Source organism: Alnus glutinosa, chromosome 2 (genome assembly GCF_958979055.1).
Source record: "Alnus glutinosa chromosome 2, dhAlnGlut1.1, whole genome shotgun sequence".
Lineage (NCBI taxonomy): Eukaryota > Viridiplantae > Streptophyta > Magnoliopsida > Fagales > Betulaceae > Alnus > Alnus glutinosa.
Genome location: NC_084887.1, coordinates 22,270,448 through 22,286,532, shown reverse-complemented (window position 1 = coordinate 22,286,532; position 16,085 = coordinate 22,270,448). Strand labels below are relative to the sequence as shown.

The 16,085-nt window shown below is 37.8% G+C and overlaps 1 protein-coding gene across 1 annotated transcript; it reads right to left on the bottom strand.

Annotated features, from left to right (window-relative positions):
- Positions 1–4,011: 4,011 nt before the first annotated feature.
- Positions 4,012–5,150, bottom strand: LOC133861192 (uncharacterized). Its single transcript, XM_062296916.1, has 3 exons — positions 5,002–5,150; positions 4,541–4,867; positions 4,012–4,366 (listed from the first exon to the last, which is right to left on the bottom strand). Exons 1-3 carry the CDS (start codon positions 5,075–5,077, stop codon positions 4,212–4,214), a joined length of 558 nt encoding a protein of 185 aa, XP_062152900.1. The 5' UTR covers positions 5,078–5,150; the 3' UTR covers positions 4,012–4,211.
- Between the last annotated feature and the right edge of the window lie 10,935 nt (positions 5,151–16,085).

Here is a 16,085-nt window from a genome sequence, read left to right as displayed (position 1 = left end):
CGATGTTCCAATTCAGGCCATAGTAGCCCTTTTTCTTTTTCTTTTTTCTAGCCATTTGATGTTCAAAATCAAACCTCAACATCCGTGATTTACCATTGGGTTTGCGGGGTTGTATTGAGACAAGAGTTACAAGAACTCAAGAGACAAGAATTATAAGCACTCAAAATACAAGAGTTATAGGATGATAAATTTAATTTATCGTTATTAATATAGAAGTATAAGGAATTTGTAACGTTCAGATTCTTTTTCTATAAATAGAATCTTGTATACAATCAAATGAATCAAGGAAAGATGTATCCAACAACAGCCTTTGACATGTAGATCTAGGCCATACGCCGAACCACCTAAAATCTGTGTTTCCTCTGTTAGCCTTATGGCGTCAATCCAATTATATTGCAAATATTTTGATGATAACAAATTATATCTTGTTGCTCTAATGTATTTACTTCAAGTATGATAGTTGCAAAGAACATTCGAGCACACATTCTCAAAGGACCAAAAAGAATCTAAGGCATTTGGAATTCAAAGCAAGAAGCCCTTAAGCTCTGAAGAAGACAAGATTGAAGAATCCGTATTTTTTTAGGGTATTCTTGTAAAGCTCTTATATGATTGAACTTCTGAGGCTCCTTACTCTAGAATGACCTTAGGACCCTTCATACATTGCATACATGGATTTTTGAAATACAAAAAAAATTCATTAAAATCAGATTTCAAGTATAAAAATTCTGCTGGAATTTATTTTGTCTTTGAAAACCAAATTTCAGATTTGAAAAGTTAGCTACCCACGATTTCTAACTTTGAAAATCTGGTTGCCAACTTGAAAGGTTAGCTAGCAACGAATTCAAACTTTGAAAATCTGGTTGCCAACTTGAAAGGTTAGCTAGCAACGAATTCAGACTTTGAAAATCTGGTTGCCAACTTGAAAGGTTAGCTAGCAACAAACTCTGACTTTGAAAATCTGGTTGCCAACTTGAAAGGTTAGCTAGCAACGAATTCAAACTTTGAAAATCTGGTTGCCAACTTGAAAGGTTAGCTAGCAACGAATTCAGACTTTGAAAATCTGGTTGCCAACTTGAAAGGTTAGCTAGCAACGAATTCAGACTTTGAAAATCTGGTTGCCAACTTGAAAGGTTAGCTAGCAACAAACTCTGACTTTGAAAATCTGGTTGCCAACTTGAAAGGTTAGCTAGCAACGAATTCAGACTTTGAAAATGTGGTTGCAACTTGGAAAATTAGCTAGCATAATTCAAATTCTCTCCAACGGTTATTTTCTTGCTTGTCCTATAAATACATGACCTTAGCTCTCATTTTTATATCATTTTTCAATCAAGTGAGAAACAAGCAAGCTTAGAACTCAAAAGCATTCTTTCTTTCATTCAAATTCATTTGAGCCTTCAAGTTCATTTCATACAAGAGTTCTAGTGAGAGAGATTTTGTTGTAAAAGCCTTATTGTATATCCTTCTCAAAAAGGAGAATTGTTATTGTGAGAGAAATCTCAAACCCGATCCATAATCTATTGTATCAAGAGGGTTGGTGTGACCCTTGTGAGGTGTGAAGGAGATTTTCCACCTTGTGAAGAAGAGTAGGTTACTCTTGAAGTGTAAAGGTTTTAACTCCACCTGCAAGGAGTTTTGTTTAGTGGATTGAAATCTCAAGTGGTGTGCTTGGGGAGTGGACGTAGGTCAGGTGGACCGAACCACGATAAATCGCTGAGTTTGAATCTCTCTCTCTATCTCTTCATTATTGTTCCAATATTTATATTGTTTGCATTATACTGCATTTTATATTGTTCTATATTCTTAATTCAGTATAATTTTTATTAAGAGAAAAGTTTGCCATCAACCCTATTCACCCCCCCTCTAGGGTTGATTATCTGGGTAACATCCTCTATTTCATTTATCTCTCCTTAAATTATTATTAGTTCTTACACAAAGAGCTTTAGAAGCTTTAGTATCTTTGGTTGAAGTCAAACCAGCTGTACGGTACCCTGCCCTCAGCTATCGTAAATTGTTCCTCACTTGCACATCTTAGTGTCGAAGACAGTGCGCTAAGTGGTCTCATCTCGGCGACCATTGAAGCGTTTCCGAAGCTCAAGTGCTATCATTCTCACAGAACGAGCTCTTAAGTTCGGTTCCCACATCTCTGCTCTGCAGTACTATTGGAGTGTATTTGTGTAAATGCTATTTTCAAGATAAATAAATAGCTAGAGTTGTAATCGAGTCAAGCCGTGCCAACCTTTAGGATTTTAAGACTAGCTCATTTACGAGGGTATCTATTAGAACCGAGCTATAAAATATTTTCAAGCCCAATTCGTTGGAAGCTTGGGCGAGCTCGGGCTCGAACTCGTTGAGAATGTCATACAAGCCGAGCTGGGTACTTGATAAGTTCTGCTCAACTCGAATTCGAGCTAGGCTATTAATTTTTTTTAAATGTGAATCGAGTGGAGTTCAAGCCCAAATTTGTGAACAACCTCTATACATTTATCTATAGTATAAATATATAATATGTAACTACATAAGGCATATAGTATATAATTATAATCTATAGGTAACAAATTACCAATGTGTTATTATATATAATTAAAAAGTAAAAACTATTGTATATGTATAATATTAGCAAGAAGTAAGTTTAGTATACTATATCTAACAAATTAACTATAGTATAAGTATAATATATAACCATTGTTAACCATGTGTGATGTACCATATATATGTTTATATATATAGTTATATACTTATATACTAACCATTCAATATAGCTATATTGTTATATACTAACTATTAATAACTTAGTATGTTAGTTTAGGAACTAACTAGTTAGTATGTTAATAATATATTTATACTATACTATACTATGCTTATTTAGTATAACTAGCAGGAACTAATACTATGCTTGTTTAGTACGTACTTTTTTAAAAAAATTAACTAACTAGTTAATAAATTAATATGTTATTTAATAATAAGTTAGTATATGCTTATACTATGAGGTAGGCTTGCGAGGCTTAATCGAGTCGGGTCGAGTTTTATACGAGTTAGGCTTGCAAGCCTAAATCGAGCGAGTCTAGTATGTATCACTTAATAATCAGTTACAAGTGGGATCGAACTGAGTTTAAAGGAGCGGGTTGTTGAATGAATTGACTTATTTACTGCTCTTGAAATAGCTATTCCACTCCTTTTTTTTTAGAGGAACAACTATTCAGTTATTTTATGAAATAGTACTTATTCGAGGAACCAAAAAAATTACCAAACTATGGAATAGCTATAACATTCTATGGGTTTAATCCTTATAACAAACATACCCTAAGTATGAAGGGACAAAATTTAAAAAGTTACTAAAAAAAAGAGTAAGAGGTCAAATTTAATTTTTGAAGGGATTTTTCATAAATAAAATATACATATAAAGAAAAGTATACATATTTCCCTTAAACTACCACTCAATTGTCAATGTGTTCCCTAAACTACCAATTGTTTCAATGTCACCACCTAAACTATCAAACAATGCTAATGTTCCCCTCACAATGACAAAAATACCCTTTATAAAATTATAAAAAAAAAAATTCTTAAAATTATATAAAAAAAAAAAAAACAAGAAATTAATTTTTTTTTTTAAAAAGGAAAAATAAAAAATAAAAAACCAAGGTTTTTTCATGTTTCAATTTTTTTTTTTAAGATTTTGTTTTATATAATTTTCAGTAACTAGCCAAGATTTGGTAATATAGCATAATTGTTCCTCTAGCTTGACTTTGGCCTTCCGTCCCACGTTTAATGGACATTCCCCCAAAAAAACAGTTTGATTTGGATTAGTTGACTACCTTGGCTGGATAGAAAGATCTGTTCCCCAGGAAAATTTATTAAAAGTTGATAGTCGTGTCCCATTTGTTACGTTCATATTGGTTTCAAATAACATTCAAAAGTCTTATTATATTCCACGGGCTAATTACGATATATATAAGTAGAATATATTATATCTAATTGATAATCAGGGAGATCGAATCAATTTGGACAGTACTGTAGCTGAATGAACATATTTTCTTCTTCTTTCTTCTTTTGAATCTTTTTCATTTCCAAACCATACATAAATTAAGCACGCACACACCGATAACTGTATATGATTCAATATAACTTATTGTTTGAAGAACACACGCAGTACAGGTGTGACTTCATTATTGTAACCTAACAACTAATTAAGGCTTCGTATCGTATAAGTTTTCCTAGTATGGAGCCAACGCTGGCGCAACTATTGGTGCAACCGTGAACTTCATCGACTGCACCGGACCTGGTGCTACAAAACCAGAGCTCCGGATCTCAGACATCCCTCGCCGCAGATTTGCTTCTTGTGCTTCACATAATTTTGGAAGAAATACACCTAATTAACCAAAGATAAGCAAATTTGTTAGACAATTACGTTAATTAAGATGGAAATAATTCTTTGGGGTCATGTTCACATGCAAAAGTCTAAACTTTATCTGATCCGTGTGATCTAGCCGGGGCTTTATATATTTTAAAAAAAAAAAAAAAAAAAAGTAATAATGATGCTTGCCTTCACCAGCGGCAAGATTGAAGTAAAGGTCAACAATGTTGGGGCAGCTCTGGTAGCACTGAGGCGAGCAAAGCTTTTGGGTGAAGAGAGACTCGAGGAGAGAGTCCGATGAGATTCCGAGTGTTTTCCGATCAAGCCCGCATGCTTTGATGCACTGGTCGGTCTCCACCAAGTCCTTCAATTTGTCGGCCACAATCTCTGACGTACGGCATGTGTATGCTTCCTCCCCGCTCCTTTTCACGTGCTTCTCAAGCACGCACCGCTTTCCGGAGGACGACACTGCAAAGGCGCACGTCTCTTGGTCTAGATGCTCACACGCTATCCCTCCTGCAACAATTTTCATGTGTAATGTTATTTTACCATTGAATTTCTATGAGAGTTCAAATTAAACAAATATTTGAAGTATTAACGAATAATAAGAGTATGAGCATGCATGCAGGAGTAAAAAGGTGGAGATTTACCTAGAGTGCCTTGCACAGAGAGGGCAAGGGCAACAAGGAGGACAAGCAGGGTCTTGGAGCTAATATTAGTGGCCATGGCGCAGTTCTCATGTAACAGAAGATACTGGCGGAGGCCTAAAATATTAGAAACTTAGTGTTTTTGTCTGCTAGGAGGAAGGCTGGCTGTGAAGAAGCTATATGGCTGGTTAGGGCAATTTATAGTTGCGTCAATGATCACTGTAGAATGGAAAACAGCGACGAAGTGTGATTTTCGATGTTAGGAAATTAAGGACCCTTACGTTAGATGATAGTGAATTGCCCCGGTCCTTCGCGAGACCACACGAAGCTGGGGCCATGCTCAGCAGAAAATATGATCAATTAGTAGTCAACGACTGCCGCTATCGGTGGCGAATGCACGGCTGTACCATACATGCCACGTGGCGCCTGTGGAAATATTGTTTTTCTTTTGGTGGGTATTGAGGGCCGGGCTCCCCAATTTGAAATTCTAGTGTAGATGCTAATATTTGTTCTCTTCTGCCACGCAAAATGCATGCAAATTAATTATGGAAAAGATGAAGCATAAGAAACGAAAATGGGTTCATAATCTAACTCACCTTTGTGCTTAATGCTTCCATTTTCCCAACTAGTTTTAATTTGCTGAACCTCTAACAAAACATGCATTATAACTTAATTACAGAAGTGTAAAGCTCTAACCGTACGTTCAAACTTAATTATTTGCTTTCCTTCTGACGAGGTTCTGACGCTTGGCCCAGCAAAAAAGAAGAAAGTAAAAGACGATCGAGAGGTTGTTGTCAACAATTCCACCAACCCACTGTGAGTGAATAAAACATTAGGCAGACACTTTAAACAATAATATTGAACTGATCACATGCTTATGCGAAAGTCTCGAGCTACAGAAAGAAAATCCTGTGACTATACATTAATATCTTGACCACTGATTTCGTTATTGACATGTGACAGGAATAAAACATTTGATCTCAAATTTTCGTAGTTTGTTAGGGGACCATAATTAATGGAAGATTCAAGATCGAGAACACCGAAACAGCAACCGGCCAAAACCATAGTTTTCTCCCATTTCAGCATACTCAGACGAAAACGAATAGAATACTAATGCTATAGTTTTCACTTTAGACTTTTATACCACCTTCATACTGGTCGATGTGATGCGTTCAAAGTAGTGGTTAACACTTTTATTTTTTTAGATGATTGAAATGCGAAATCACTTAAAATACGTCATATCGATTGCTGAAAAGCTGATATAAAAATCTAGTACTACTCTACTCTACTCTCTCTCTTTTAAGTGGTCGGCTAACATGCTAATCACTTAAAACGCGCCACATCAACTAGTCCCGTAAAGTTGGTATAAAAATTTAGTGTGAATTATTCTACTCTTCCATATAACATCAAATACCATTGGCAACAGAAAAGAAAAATGGAAAAAAACTTGGTCATTGTGCTAGAGAAGATGTTATGTTATTCCCCATCAAAGAACAGAGAAAAACTTCTTCAAAACTTTTTCTTTTCTTTTTTTTCCTTCTCAGCACCCGACAGTACCCACCTTCTACGTTTAGCCCCCAACCCTTTTTAAAAGAGAAGTAAAAGTTTTCCTCACTGATTCACCCATGAGCTAGCTGATTTTTGTTGCTTCAATGAAGCGATTTGTTTCCTTTACTTTGTCAAGTCTCACTTTCTGTATTTTTCTGCTAAAATCGCATTTGATTTTTTTCTATGCTTGCCAATTCAAAAAGGAAGTTCATTCTCCTTATTTTTTGGCTTGATTTACATTGTTGCATGCTTTCTCCATTTAGCCCTATTGGCTTTTTCCCTTTACAAACAAAGGTTGGCCCCTTTTCTTTCACAATCGACGCTGGTCGTCGAAATTTTCACTTGGTCTAGCATTTCAATACTTCTCATCTGCAGAAAGCATCCCACGTAGCATGCATGCTCCTTGCTGTTTTCTGGTCTCCAGAACTTTGTCTTGTGTCGTTTTCTTTTCACGCTTTTTTCTCTGCAGGTTAAGACTCCCTTGATTGCCCAATTGCCCGTGTAGAGCAGCTCATCTTAATTTCTTTCTTGTATGGTGGTAGATCAATGAGACAAAACGAGGGAATTCTTCTTCTCTTTTGTTCGTTTCCCTTGTTGATCATGCCTTGTCTTAAAGGACCCAATTTGAAAGCAAGAGAAATCTGAATGAACCCCAAGGGTTGACCAAGTGGTTAGACAGGGGGCTTCTAAGGGATAACCCCCATGCATGAGGTCCCTTGATCGAATCCTAGCTCGTGGTGCTACCTGCCTCATGGGGTCAGCCACCAGGGTGGAAAGCACGCTACTCAACGCCCCGATTCTGAGTGGCCGTGGGTCTAAGGTCGGTGATTAGTCTTGAGATATTTATGGACCTCTACACATGGAAAACTACTACTGTGTGTGGACTAGTTGACTCATGGTATCATCCGCAAATTGGCACTCTTAGATACCCTGATAAAAAAAAAAAAAAAAAAAAAAAAAAAAAAAAAAAAAAAAAAAAGGAGAAATCTGAATGTCCCACCTTGAGCTCTAATTTAAACACCCATTCCAATGGACACATTTACCATTTCATCTTTTTATTTTTCCTTGCCAAAACTTCCCCCAATTCCTACAAAGAGCTAGTAATCACTTGCATTAATATTCCGTTTAAGCTCAAATTTAGTGATTGAACAATATTTCACAGTTAAGTACAAAATACAAGAATTGGTACAAAATAAGGTAAGATAATGTTTACTTTAATTTTAAAAAATGTTCACATTTAAGCTATATATTATCAATGAAATCAAGATTTTGATTATGAAATTAGAAACATGTTGGTATTTGCTTTACTTATGATGTGACTATTAATGATAAATTGTGAATTCTAGTATTCTACAGTGTTATATCAAAGCTTATTTGGAGCTGTAATTGCATGATTTTCTCTAGTATCGGAGGGGGTGGCCAAATGTTACGACTTTGTGATTGGCTGTTACATCTCAAATTCGGTTGTTAGGAGGGTCGTGGGGATTGGATTAACAAATCAAAAGGGTTAATGGGTATTATTTGAATAGGCTTTCTTTTTGCAGAACTAGCATTTGTGACAGTAGAAATTAAAGCTTGGTCATCTAGCTGTGTTTGAAATGGAATATGAACCTTGAATGATGAATGCATTACTTTCAGAATGTTACGGTTAATTCTTTCAATATCAGTTGTACTGTTTGTGGCTAGAAATCTATATATATATGATCTCATAAGATTATTAATTTGTGCAATTGATGATGAATGTTAAATGTTGGTGGTGGTTTCGGAAAGAATAAAGAAAAGTATTTAAATGGAGTATAGAAAGATTTAGAGAGTTTGAGCTTTTGGATAATGGCTAGCTGAACTAGAAAAAGTACGTGAGTCTTCGAGCCAAATTTTAACTAAAAATAACTAATTTACTAGTGTTTGGAATTTATTTTTTTTCTAAATAATAATAATAAATAAATAAAGAAGAAGAAGAAGAAGCAGAAACAGCCAAAACATTGAAATATGGAAACAGTTCAAAAACCCATTTCATCTACAGTATAGAAAACGTGGGAGGAATGGTTTTTTAGCTTATGTGCACATTGCACTTGGTCGTAGGTTCAAGTTGTGAGCTCCACCATTAGGTAGTAGACAAGTAGTCACTTGTCTAATGCAAGAAAGTATTAACTTCAAAAGCTTTATAAGTGTAAACTTCTTGTATTTTTATTCTTCTATAGTTGATTAATTTTTTAAATTAGCTACCTCAGAATAGTTTTTCTCGTTAAGGTGCTAAAAGGGTTTTCATTTCGTCACCAAATTTCTTGTGTTGATTGATTTATCGTTTTTATTATATTTGGTGAATGTTTATATTGTTACTTAATTTTTAAATTCTGCTTTATTTTGGCATACACCTATTCAACCCCCTTTTCTAAGTGTAGTTTGGAGTCTTGCATATTATTTCCAGTTTATGTGGTTGGATTTTTGTAGGTTTGTTTGGATTTCCGTGGGTTTGCTTGCTTGATGATTCATGTGCATTTGTTTGCACTACAAAAAAGGCCATCTTTATTAGCGTCGTTTCTAAACCAACATTAATTCGTGTAAAAAAAAAAAAAAAAAAACCAACACTAAATCCAGTAAAAAAAAAAGATTTTAGTAAGAAATATCTTCTAGATTAATTCACTTTCCCTTTTCTATAATCCTCCATTTTCTCAACAACGAAACAAGAAATTCAAAACAAAATGCCTAACGAAATCAAACCCGAAGGAGAAACATCCATAAAAACTAACACAACTAAAGATCAAATTCAATGTGCATAAAAATAAAATACTTACTCAAAAGATAAAAAAACATAAGCTTTAATCATCTAAGCTACTCCCTAACACTGCTCTTCTTCACCGCTTCCTTGACCTTGTCAATGTAACCCTCAATCGGCAGAGTCAAAGCCGCCGAGAATGAAGTCAAATCTAGTTGCAAAGCAACCCCTCTCAAATCCTCTGACAGCGCCTCGATGGCCTCCTTCTTTAGCCTCAAGAGCGTTGACTCTGCGGCCTGCCTTGCCCAATGCCGCCAAATCAGAACCCTATTATTCTCCTTCGCCAATTGGCGCCCATCCTCCACCGTGAGCTCGTACTTAAGGATCTTGTCGGCGTCTACGAGCCCCAAAGATAGAAAGCGGGTGAGAGAGAGAGAGAGAGAGAGAGAGAGGTCATAAAATGTATAAAACCGGCCAATGAATAAAGAAAGGAAGAAGCTTAGTTGGTGTGGGAAAGAGAAAAATATGAAGTACTGAATGTAAGAATGGATGCTTGGTTTGAAGAAGTTTTGGGAAATTTTGTGCTGAGTGAACAACGGATACGGTAGAGAAGGCTTTGGGAAAGTAAGTGGCAGGCGTAAATCAGGGATTCGGTAGTGTGTGGTTTAATGGCATGTCAGTAGAGAAGTTCAAATGGATGCCAATTTAAGGGTGCTTATGGGATTGTGATTCATAAACAATAAGTACGATTTTAAATCAATCGCAGAATATAAATTGTTTAGGAATTAAGTTTTTAAAAATTGCGATTTGAAAACGCAGAAAATCTGCTTTTTGAAATCATAAGTAAGATAGTGCTTTTTTGAAAACGCAGAATTTTAAAGATTAATTTACGATTTTAAAGATTAAAGTGCGATTTTTCCAAACGCTTAGCTGTACATATTAAAAAATCACTTTTTGAAATCGTTATTTTAAATTACAAACCCAAACGGACTCTTAGGCATTAGGGTGCCTAGGAAAGAGAAATAGACAGGTTGCATGAGAAAGTTTTTAGTCGTACGCATTAAGATTATTTTGTTTTAATAAACAACGCTAATATATGCTATTGTTATCTTCGTTTCCATATAAAAAATAAATAAATAAAAAAAAAAAGGGATGTGATTTAGTGTCGTTTGTGTGCAAAGTCAAATTTTTCTACATTAGTGCCATTTTTTTTTACCTTTTTTTTCAAAAAAAAAAAAAAAAGAAAGAATAGAAAGATGAAAGACGTTGCCAGATTTGCATCGTTTACATAAAAACGACTCTAATTTTACAATATTTTTAGAAAATGATGAGAAATATTTTTAAAATTAGCATTGTTTACATAAAAAGAACGCTAATTCTACGACATTATTAACAAACTACATAAAAGCGTAGATGTTAGCGGCGTTTAAATGAATACCAATTGCAATTTGAACGGCTATTGAGCCGTGTGGGAAGATTGGCCCCCGAGCATAAGCTTGGGTGCTTCATTAGTGGGCTCAAGGAGATGATACGGACAGAGGTGCAGGTGGCAAGACCCACCAACCTCACGGCTGCAGTGGGATTAGCTAGGCTATATAAAGCCAAACACCAAGTCCAGCGCCAACCCACTCTAAAAGACACCCGAAGACCATCAAAGGAGCCATCCCTGCCCTCACCGGTAACTAGGGTGGGATTGGCAAGGCTATACAAAGCCAAACACCAAGTTGAACCCACTCTGATAGACAACCAAAGACCATCAAATGAGCCACCACTATTCTTACCGGCGTTAACTAGGGTTCAAACACCCGAAGTATGGAGACTAATGATGGGAAAAGGACAGGAGTGTACAACCGGTTACGATTGCGGTCGCAGTTATTTCCAAATAACCGCAACCAAGGTACCCAGTTATTTGCTTTTAAATAACCGCGACTGGTACCCCCGGTTGCAATTATTAGCAACCAGCGGTTATCCGGTTTTTAACTGCTAATCGGTTTTGGGAAAGTGTTGCTTTTTTAAAAAAAAAAAAAAAAAAAAATCCAACAATTCAATATTGAATGCTAAATACTACTGGACGTGCACAATTTCATTCATCATTCACCATTCACTCATAATTTCACAATTAACATAGCCTTATGTCTCAATGAGCTTAGCTCATAATCAAGTCCATAGATTAAATAAAATGATTGCAAAGAAAATCAAACAAACAAACAACATTACAAATCTAAAATCAATTTAAAACCAATTTCCTTTATTAGGAATTAAAAAACATAACAAATCTAAAACATTAAAAAAAAAAAAAAAAAAAAAAAAAAAAAAAAAAGAGAGAGAGAGAGAGAGAGAGAGAGAGAGAGAGAGAAAGAAGATAAGAGAAGAAAAGAAGAAGAAAGTGGGGTGGGACTTCGGAGCATTGCGATGTGAACCGTGAAGAAGAAGAGAAGAGGTAGGGAAAGGAACTGGGAGGCAAACTCGGCAGAGGGAGAGTGCTAAAGAGTAAAAAATTAGGTTAGAATTATGTTAGAATTATTTATAATTTTAATTTATTTTTAATATATATATAAATATATAAAACTGGTTACCCAGTTATTAACCGGATTTCTAAATTTCAATAACCAGCAACTGCAACCGGCCTAAGCGGTGGTTAGCCTATTATCCGGTCGCAGTTATTTCCGGTTATGCGGTTATCCAGGTATCCAATTAGCGGTTGTTGCCGGTTATTAGCGGTTAGCTGTAAATAACTGTCCCATTTGTACACCCCAAGAAAATGCTTTTATCCTTCAACTGTGATGAAAAATACGTACTTGGCCACCAAAGTGCAAAAATCTTCTGGCTGGAGATAGTCACTACTGATGAGGAACCAACAACTAACGAGCTTAAAATTGGGTCTTTCGAACACCCAATTGAGGAGGAGGATGAGGTGCCCGCCATCTCTCTATATGCAATTTCTAGATTGTAGGGGCCACACATGTGCAAGAGGAACATGAACCAAGTGACAAGTACATTGAAGAGCCCAAGGCCATTAACGCATTGTGGGGAGGATTATGGGACATGCTAATACAGATACTAGCCATCAAGCTAGGAGAAAGCCAGAATGAATCAAAAGAGTTGGCCCCTAAATTTCACGGGCTACTGGATCGCTATGCTACACTATTTCAAGAACCAATGGGCCTACCTCCCACCCAAGCCCATGATCACAAGATCCCTACTCTACTTGATCACAAGCCAATTAGCGTTCGCCCCTTCCACTACCCGTTCTATCAAAAGAATGATATTGAGAAATAGGTGGCAACTTTGCTAGAATCCAGCGTTGTCCGAGCAAGTACTAGTCCTTTTTCTTCTCCAATACTATTAGTCCAGAAGCACGACGGGTCTTAGCGGCTTTGTATTGATTATAGAGCCTTTAATCATATTACAATGAAGGACAAATTTCCTATCCCAGTGATTGATGAATTGTTGAACAAGTTACATGGAACTCAAATCTTCTCAAAATTGGATTTGCGCTCGGGGTATCATCAAATAAGGGTCCACCCTTCAAACGTGGAAAAAATGGCATTTCTAACCCATCTTGGCCATTCTGATTTTTTAGTAATGCTATTCGGGCTGCCCAACACTCCCTCTACTTTCCAAGCCCTCGTGAATGATATTTTTCTGGAGGCAACCCGCAAATTTGTTCTAGTCTTTTTTTATGATATTTTAATTTACATCAAGACTTTAGCTGACCATCGGAAGCATGTAGCCCATGTGCTAGAAATTCTGAAGGCTCACCAACTGTTTCTAAAAAGGGATAAGTGTCATTTTGGAAAATCGAAAGTTTGCTATTTAGGCCATATAATTTGTCGACATGGAGTTGCAATGGACCCATAAAAAATCACAACTATTCTAGATTCGCCCCAACCCATCACTTTGAAGGTGTTAGTATTTTGGCATCATTCTGTGTTTGGACAAAATCACTTATGTGTAAAAATGCTGTAAAAAGGGATTCCACTTGTCAGAGCATTTTCAAAAGACTTTGCATTGCGAAAAAGATAGAAGATTTTAGATTCCCTGTCAGCCGTCCGGACGACGTGTCATCCCGTCCAGACGCCCATCTGTCCACTGTTCCATCCGTCTGAACGACGTGTTCATCCCGACCGGACACCAGACAGACTAGCATCATCCGTCCGGACGACGTATCTTTTCCGTCTGGACCCTACATTGTATCGAGAAGCTTCTGTTCCAGCATGCATCCTTCTAGACATCTCAGCAACCCGTCCGGACGCTTATTAGTACTCGAACAGTCTCAGATTCTTTCCAAGTTCCAATAAAGGGAAGATCGATCAACCGTCTGGACGATGTGGTATCCTGTCCGGACGCGCGTCTCCTTAAGGCAAGAATCGCAATTCAAATATCACCGTCCGGATGTCAGTCAGACTTGGTCCGGACGCGCGCTCATCAATTAAGGAAATTGTCTATTCGACTTCAACCGCCTGGACGTCTGCCTCTCTTGGTCCAGACGCACGCATAGCAAATATGGAAATTACGTGTTGAAGAATTGCCGTCCAGACATTCATCCCCCTTCGTCCGGACGCGTTAAGCCTTATATGGAAATTACTTGCAGCGGACGTGCGACCACCCGGACGTCAGTGTCTCACCGTTCGGACGCGGCTCTTAAACAGGAAAGATTTTCAGCGAAATTTTTGGAAAATTCTGTCACACAGTTGTCCGTCCGGACGGCGTCCGTACATATTACAGCAGTCGCCCATTCTACACCTCAGCCTATAAATAGAGACCCCTGGACATTGAGAACTGCAAGAATTCGGTATTGAATTCCACAAGAGCTTAGAGAAGTTCAAGATCCCTCTGAAGCCGTTTCAAGTGTGCTGCGCTACAACTGAAGTCTATCTTAGAGGTCGGCTCTAAGGTAAAGAATTTCATTGAAGACCCCTTCAAGTAGAAGACCTGGTTGGGAAGTGTTCGTGTTAGGTTACACGTCAGAGAGCAAGGTACGACCACTGCATCGGTACATGTGAGTGTTACTATCTTGTATCTAGCTTCGTCTTTTGAATAGTGGAATTCCTGGGTTTGGCTGCCCTGGAGTGGTTTTTCTCTTGATTGAGTTTCCACTTCGTCAACAAAAATCTGTGTGTCTTTTACTTTCCACTGTGCTTAATTTTTGTTGACACTTGTTGCACACACTTTATTTTTAGAAGTCAATTTCGATTTTCAAAAGGCTCTATGTTAGTTTTTGTGTTGGCTACATTCTGTTGGATAAAGTCACTTTTATGTAATGTTGCTGCTTTCACAAGGATGCTGCTTTATCCAAAGTCTACTCTTCGGCTATGTTCTTCGAAAAGATTTTGTGAAGTTTTCAAGGATTTATTTCGGTTCCCTGTCAGCCGTCCAGACGCTCATCAGTCAGCAACATCTGTCCGGACGACGAGATCTTTCCGTCTGGACGTCCATCAATGTCTAGAAGCTTCGAACAGTTCAAGGTTTCATCCGTCCGGACGTAATGGCAAATCGTCCGGACATTCTTCAGAGTTCGAGAAGATCCCAGTGTTCCAGCGCATCCGTCCGGACGACGTGGCTATACCGTCCGGACGCCATTCAGTGTTTGACAAGCATTAGGGTTTCTGCCTCAAGATACAATTGTAGGAAGACGGCTGCTACCATCCAGACGATGTGTGATCCCGTTAGGACGATGTCCTCTATAAGGCAAGGACGTGCATACCAAGTTCAACCATCCGAACGTCAGCCTTCATGGTCCGGACGATCAAGCTTCATAAATGGAAATTGCATGCACCAGTTCAACCGTCCGGACGTTCGCCTTCAAGGTCCGGACGCTCCAAGCCTTATTATGGTAATTTTGTGCAGCCGAAGTGCAACCTTCCGGACGCTAGGGCAACACCGTCTGGACGCGGCCTTGTTATGGAAGCTTTCAACGCTATCTTCAAGAGGCGGTTGCAGTTGACCATCCGGACGCTCGGTCAAGCTGTCCAGACACGCTCGGGTATTTTGGTCATAACTTTTTACTCAAATATCAGATTGGGACGAAATTGGCTTCATTGGAAAGCTTAGAAAAAATTATGTAATTTGAGTGTCCGGATGGACCCTAGAAGCATAAGGACGGCCTTCGTTCGGACTGAAAGATTTGCTCATCCGGACGGCCCTGCAGAAAATTCCAGAATTACTTTCCGGACAAGAAAAACTTGGCCTGTCCGGACGGCCCTGACTCCCGTCCGGACGCGCGTGTCTCAGAATCCGTTTTTGAGTCGTTTTTGGGTTTCCTAAGCCTATAAATAAGAGGCTTGAGGCATGCTTTCAACATACAATTCGGTGGTGAATTCTCTACAGCTTAGAGACATGATATTTCCTCTAAAGCCTTGCCAAGGGTGTGATTTGATCAGCTGTGAAGTCTATCTTAGGGGTTGGCCCTAAGGTAAAGGATTTCATTGAAGACCCCTTCAGGTAGGAGACCTAGTTGGGAAGCGTTCGTGTTGGATTACACGTTAGAGAGCAAGGTACGACCACTGCATCAGGGGTATGTGAGTGTTACTGCTTTGTATCTAGATTTGTCTTCTGAATAGTGGATATCCTGGGTTTGGCTGCCCCAGAGTGGTTTTTCTCTTAATTGAGTTTTCACTTCGTCAACAAAATATTTGTCTCCTTTAAATTCCGCATTTAATATTTTGTTGCACACTGTTCACACACACTGTTAAATTTAGAAGTCCATTTAATTTTTCACTCTAAAAGCATTTATACCAAACTCCAAATTTTCTCCGAATTTTAGCCAAGCAATCTACTTTTGTTGTTTTATCTATCACTTTTAAAAAGTTTCTTACATCAA

Bases quoted from the DNA above. Each gene is read 5' to 3' on its own strand.
- LOC133861192 (XM_062296916.1), bottom strand. From the start codon at position 5,077: ATGGCCACTAATATTAGCTCCAAGACCCTGCTTGTCCTCCTTGTTGCC. The intron at 4,868-5,001 runs GTAAATCTCCAC...AAATTGTTGCAG, and splicing joins CTCTGTGCAAGGCACTCTAG to GAGGGATAGCGTGTGAGCAT. The intron at 4,367-4,540 runs GCAAGCATCATT...TTGGTTAATTAG, and splicing joins CAATCTTGCCGCTGGTGAAG to GTGTATTTCTTCCAAAATTA.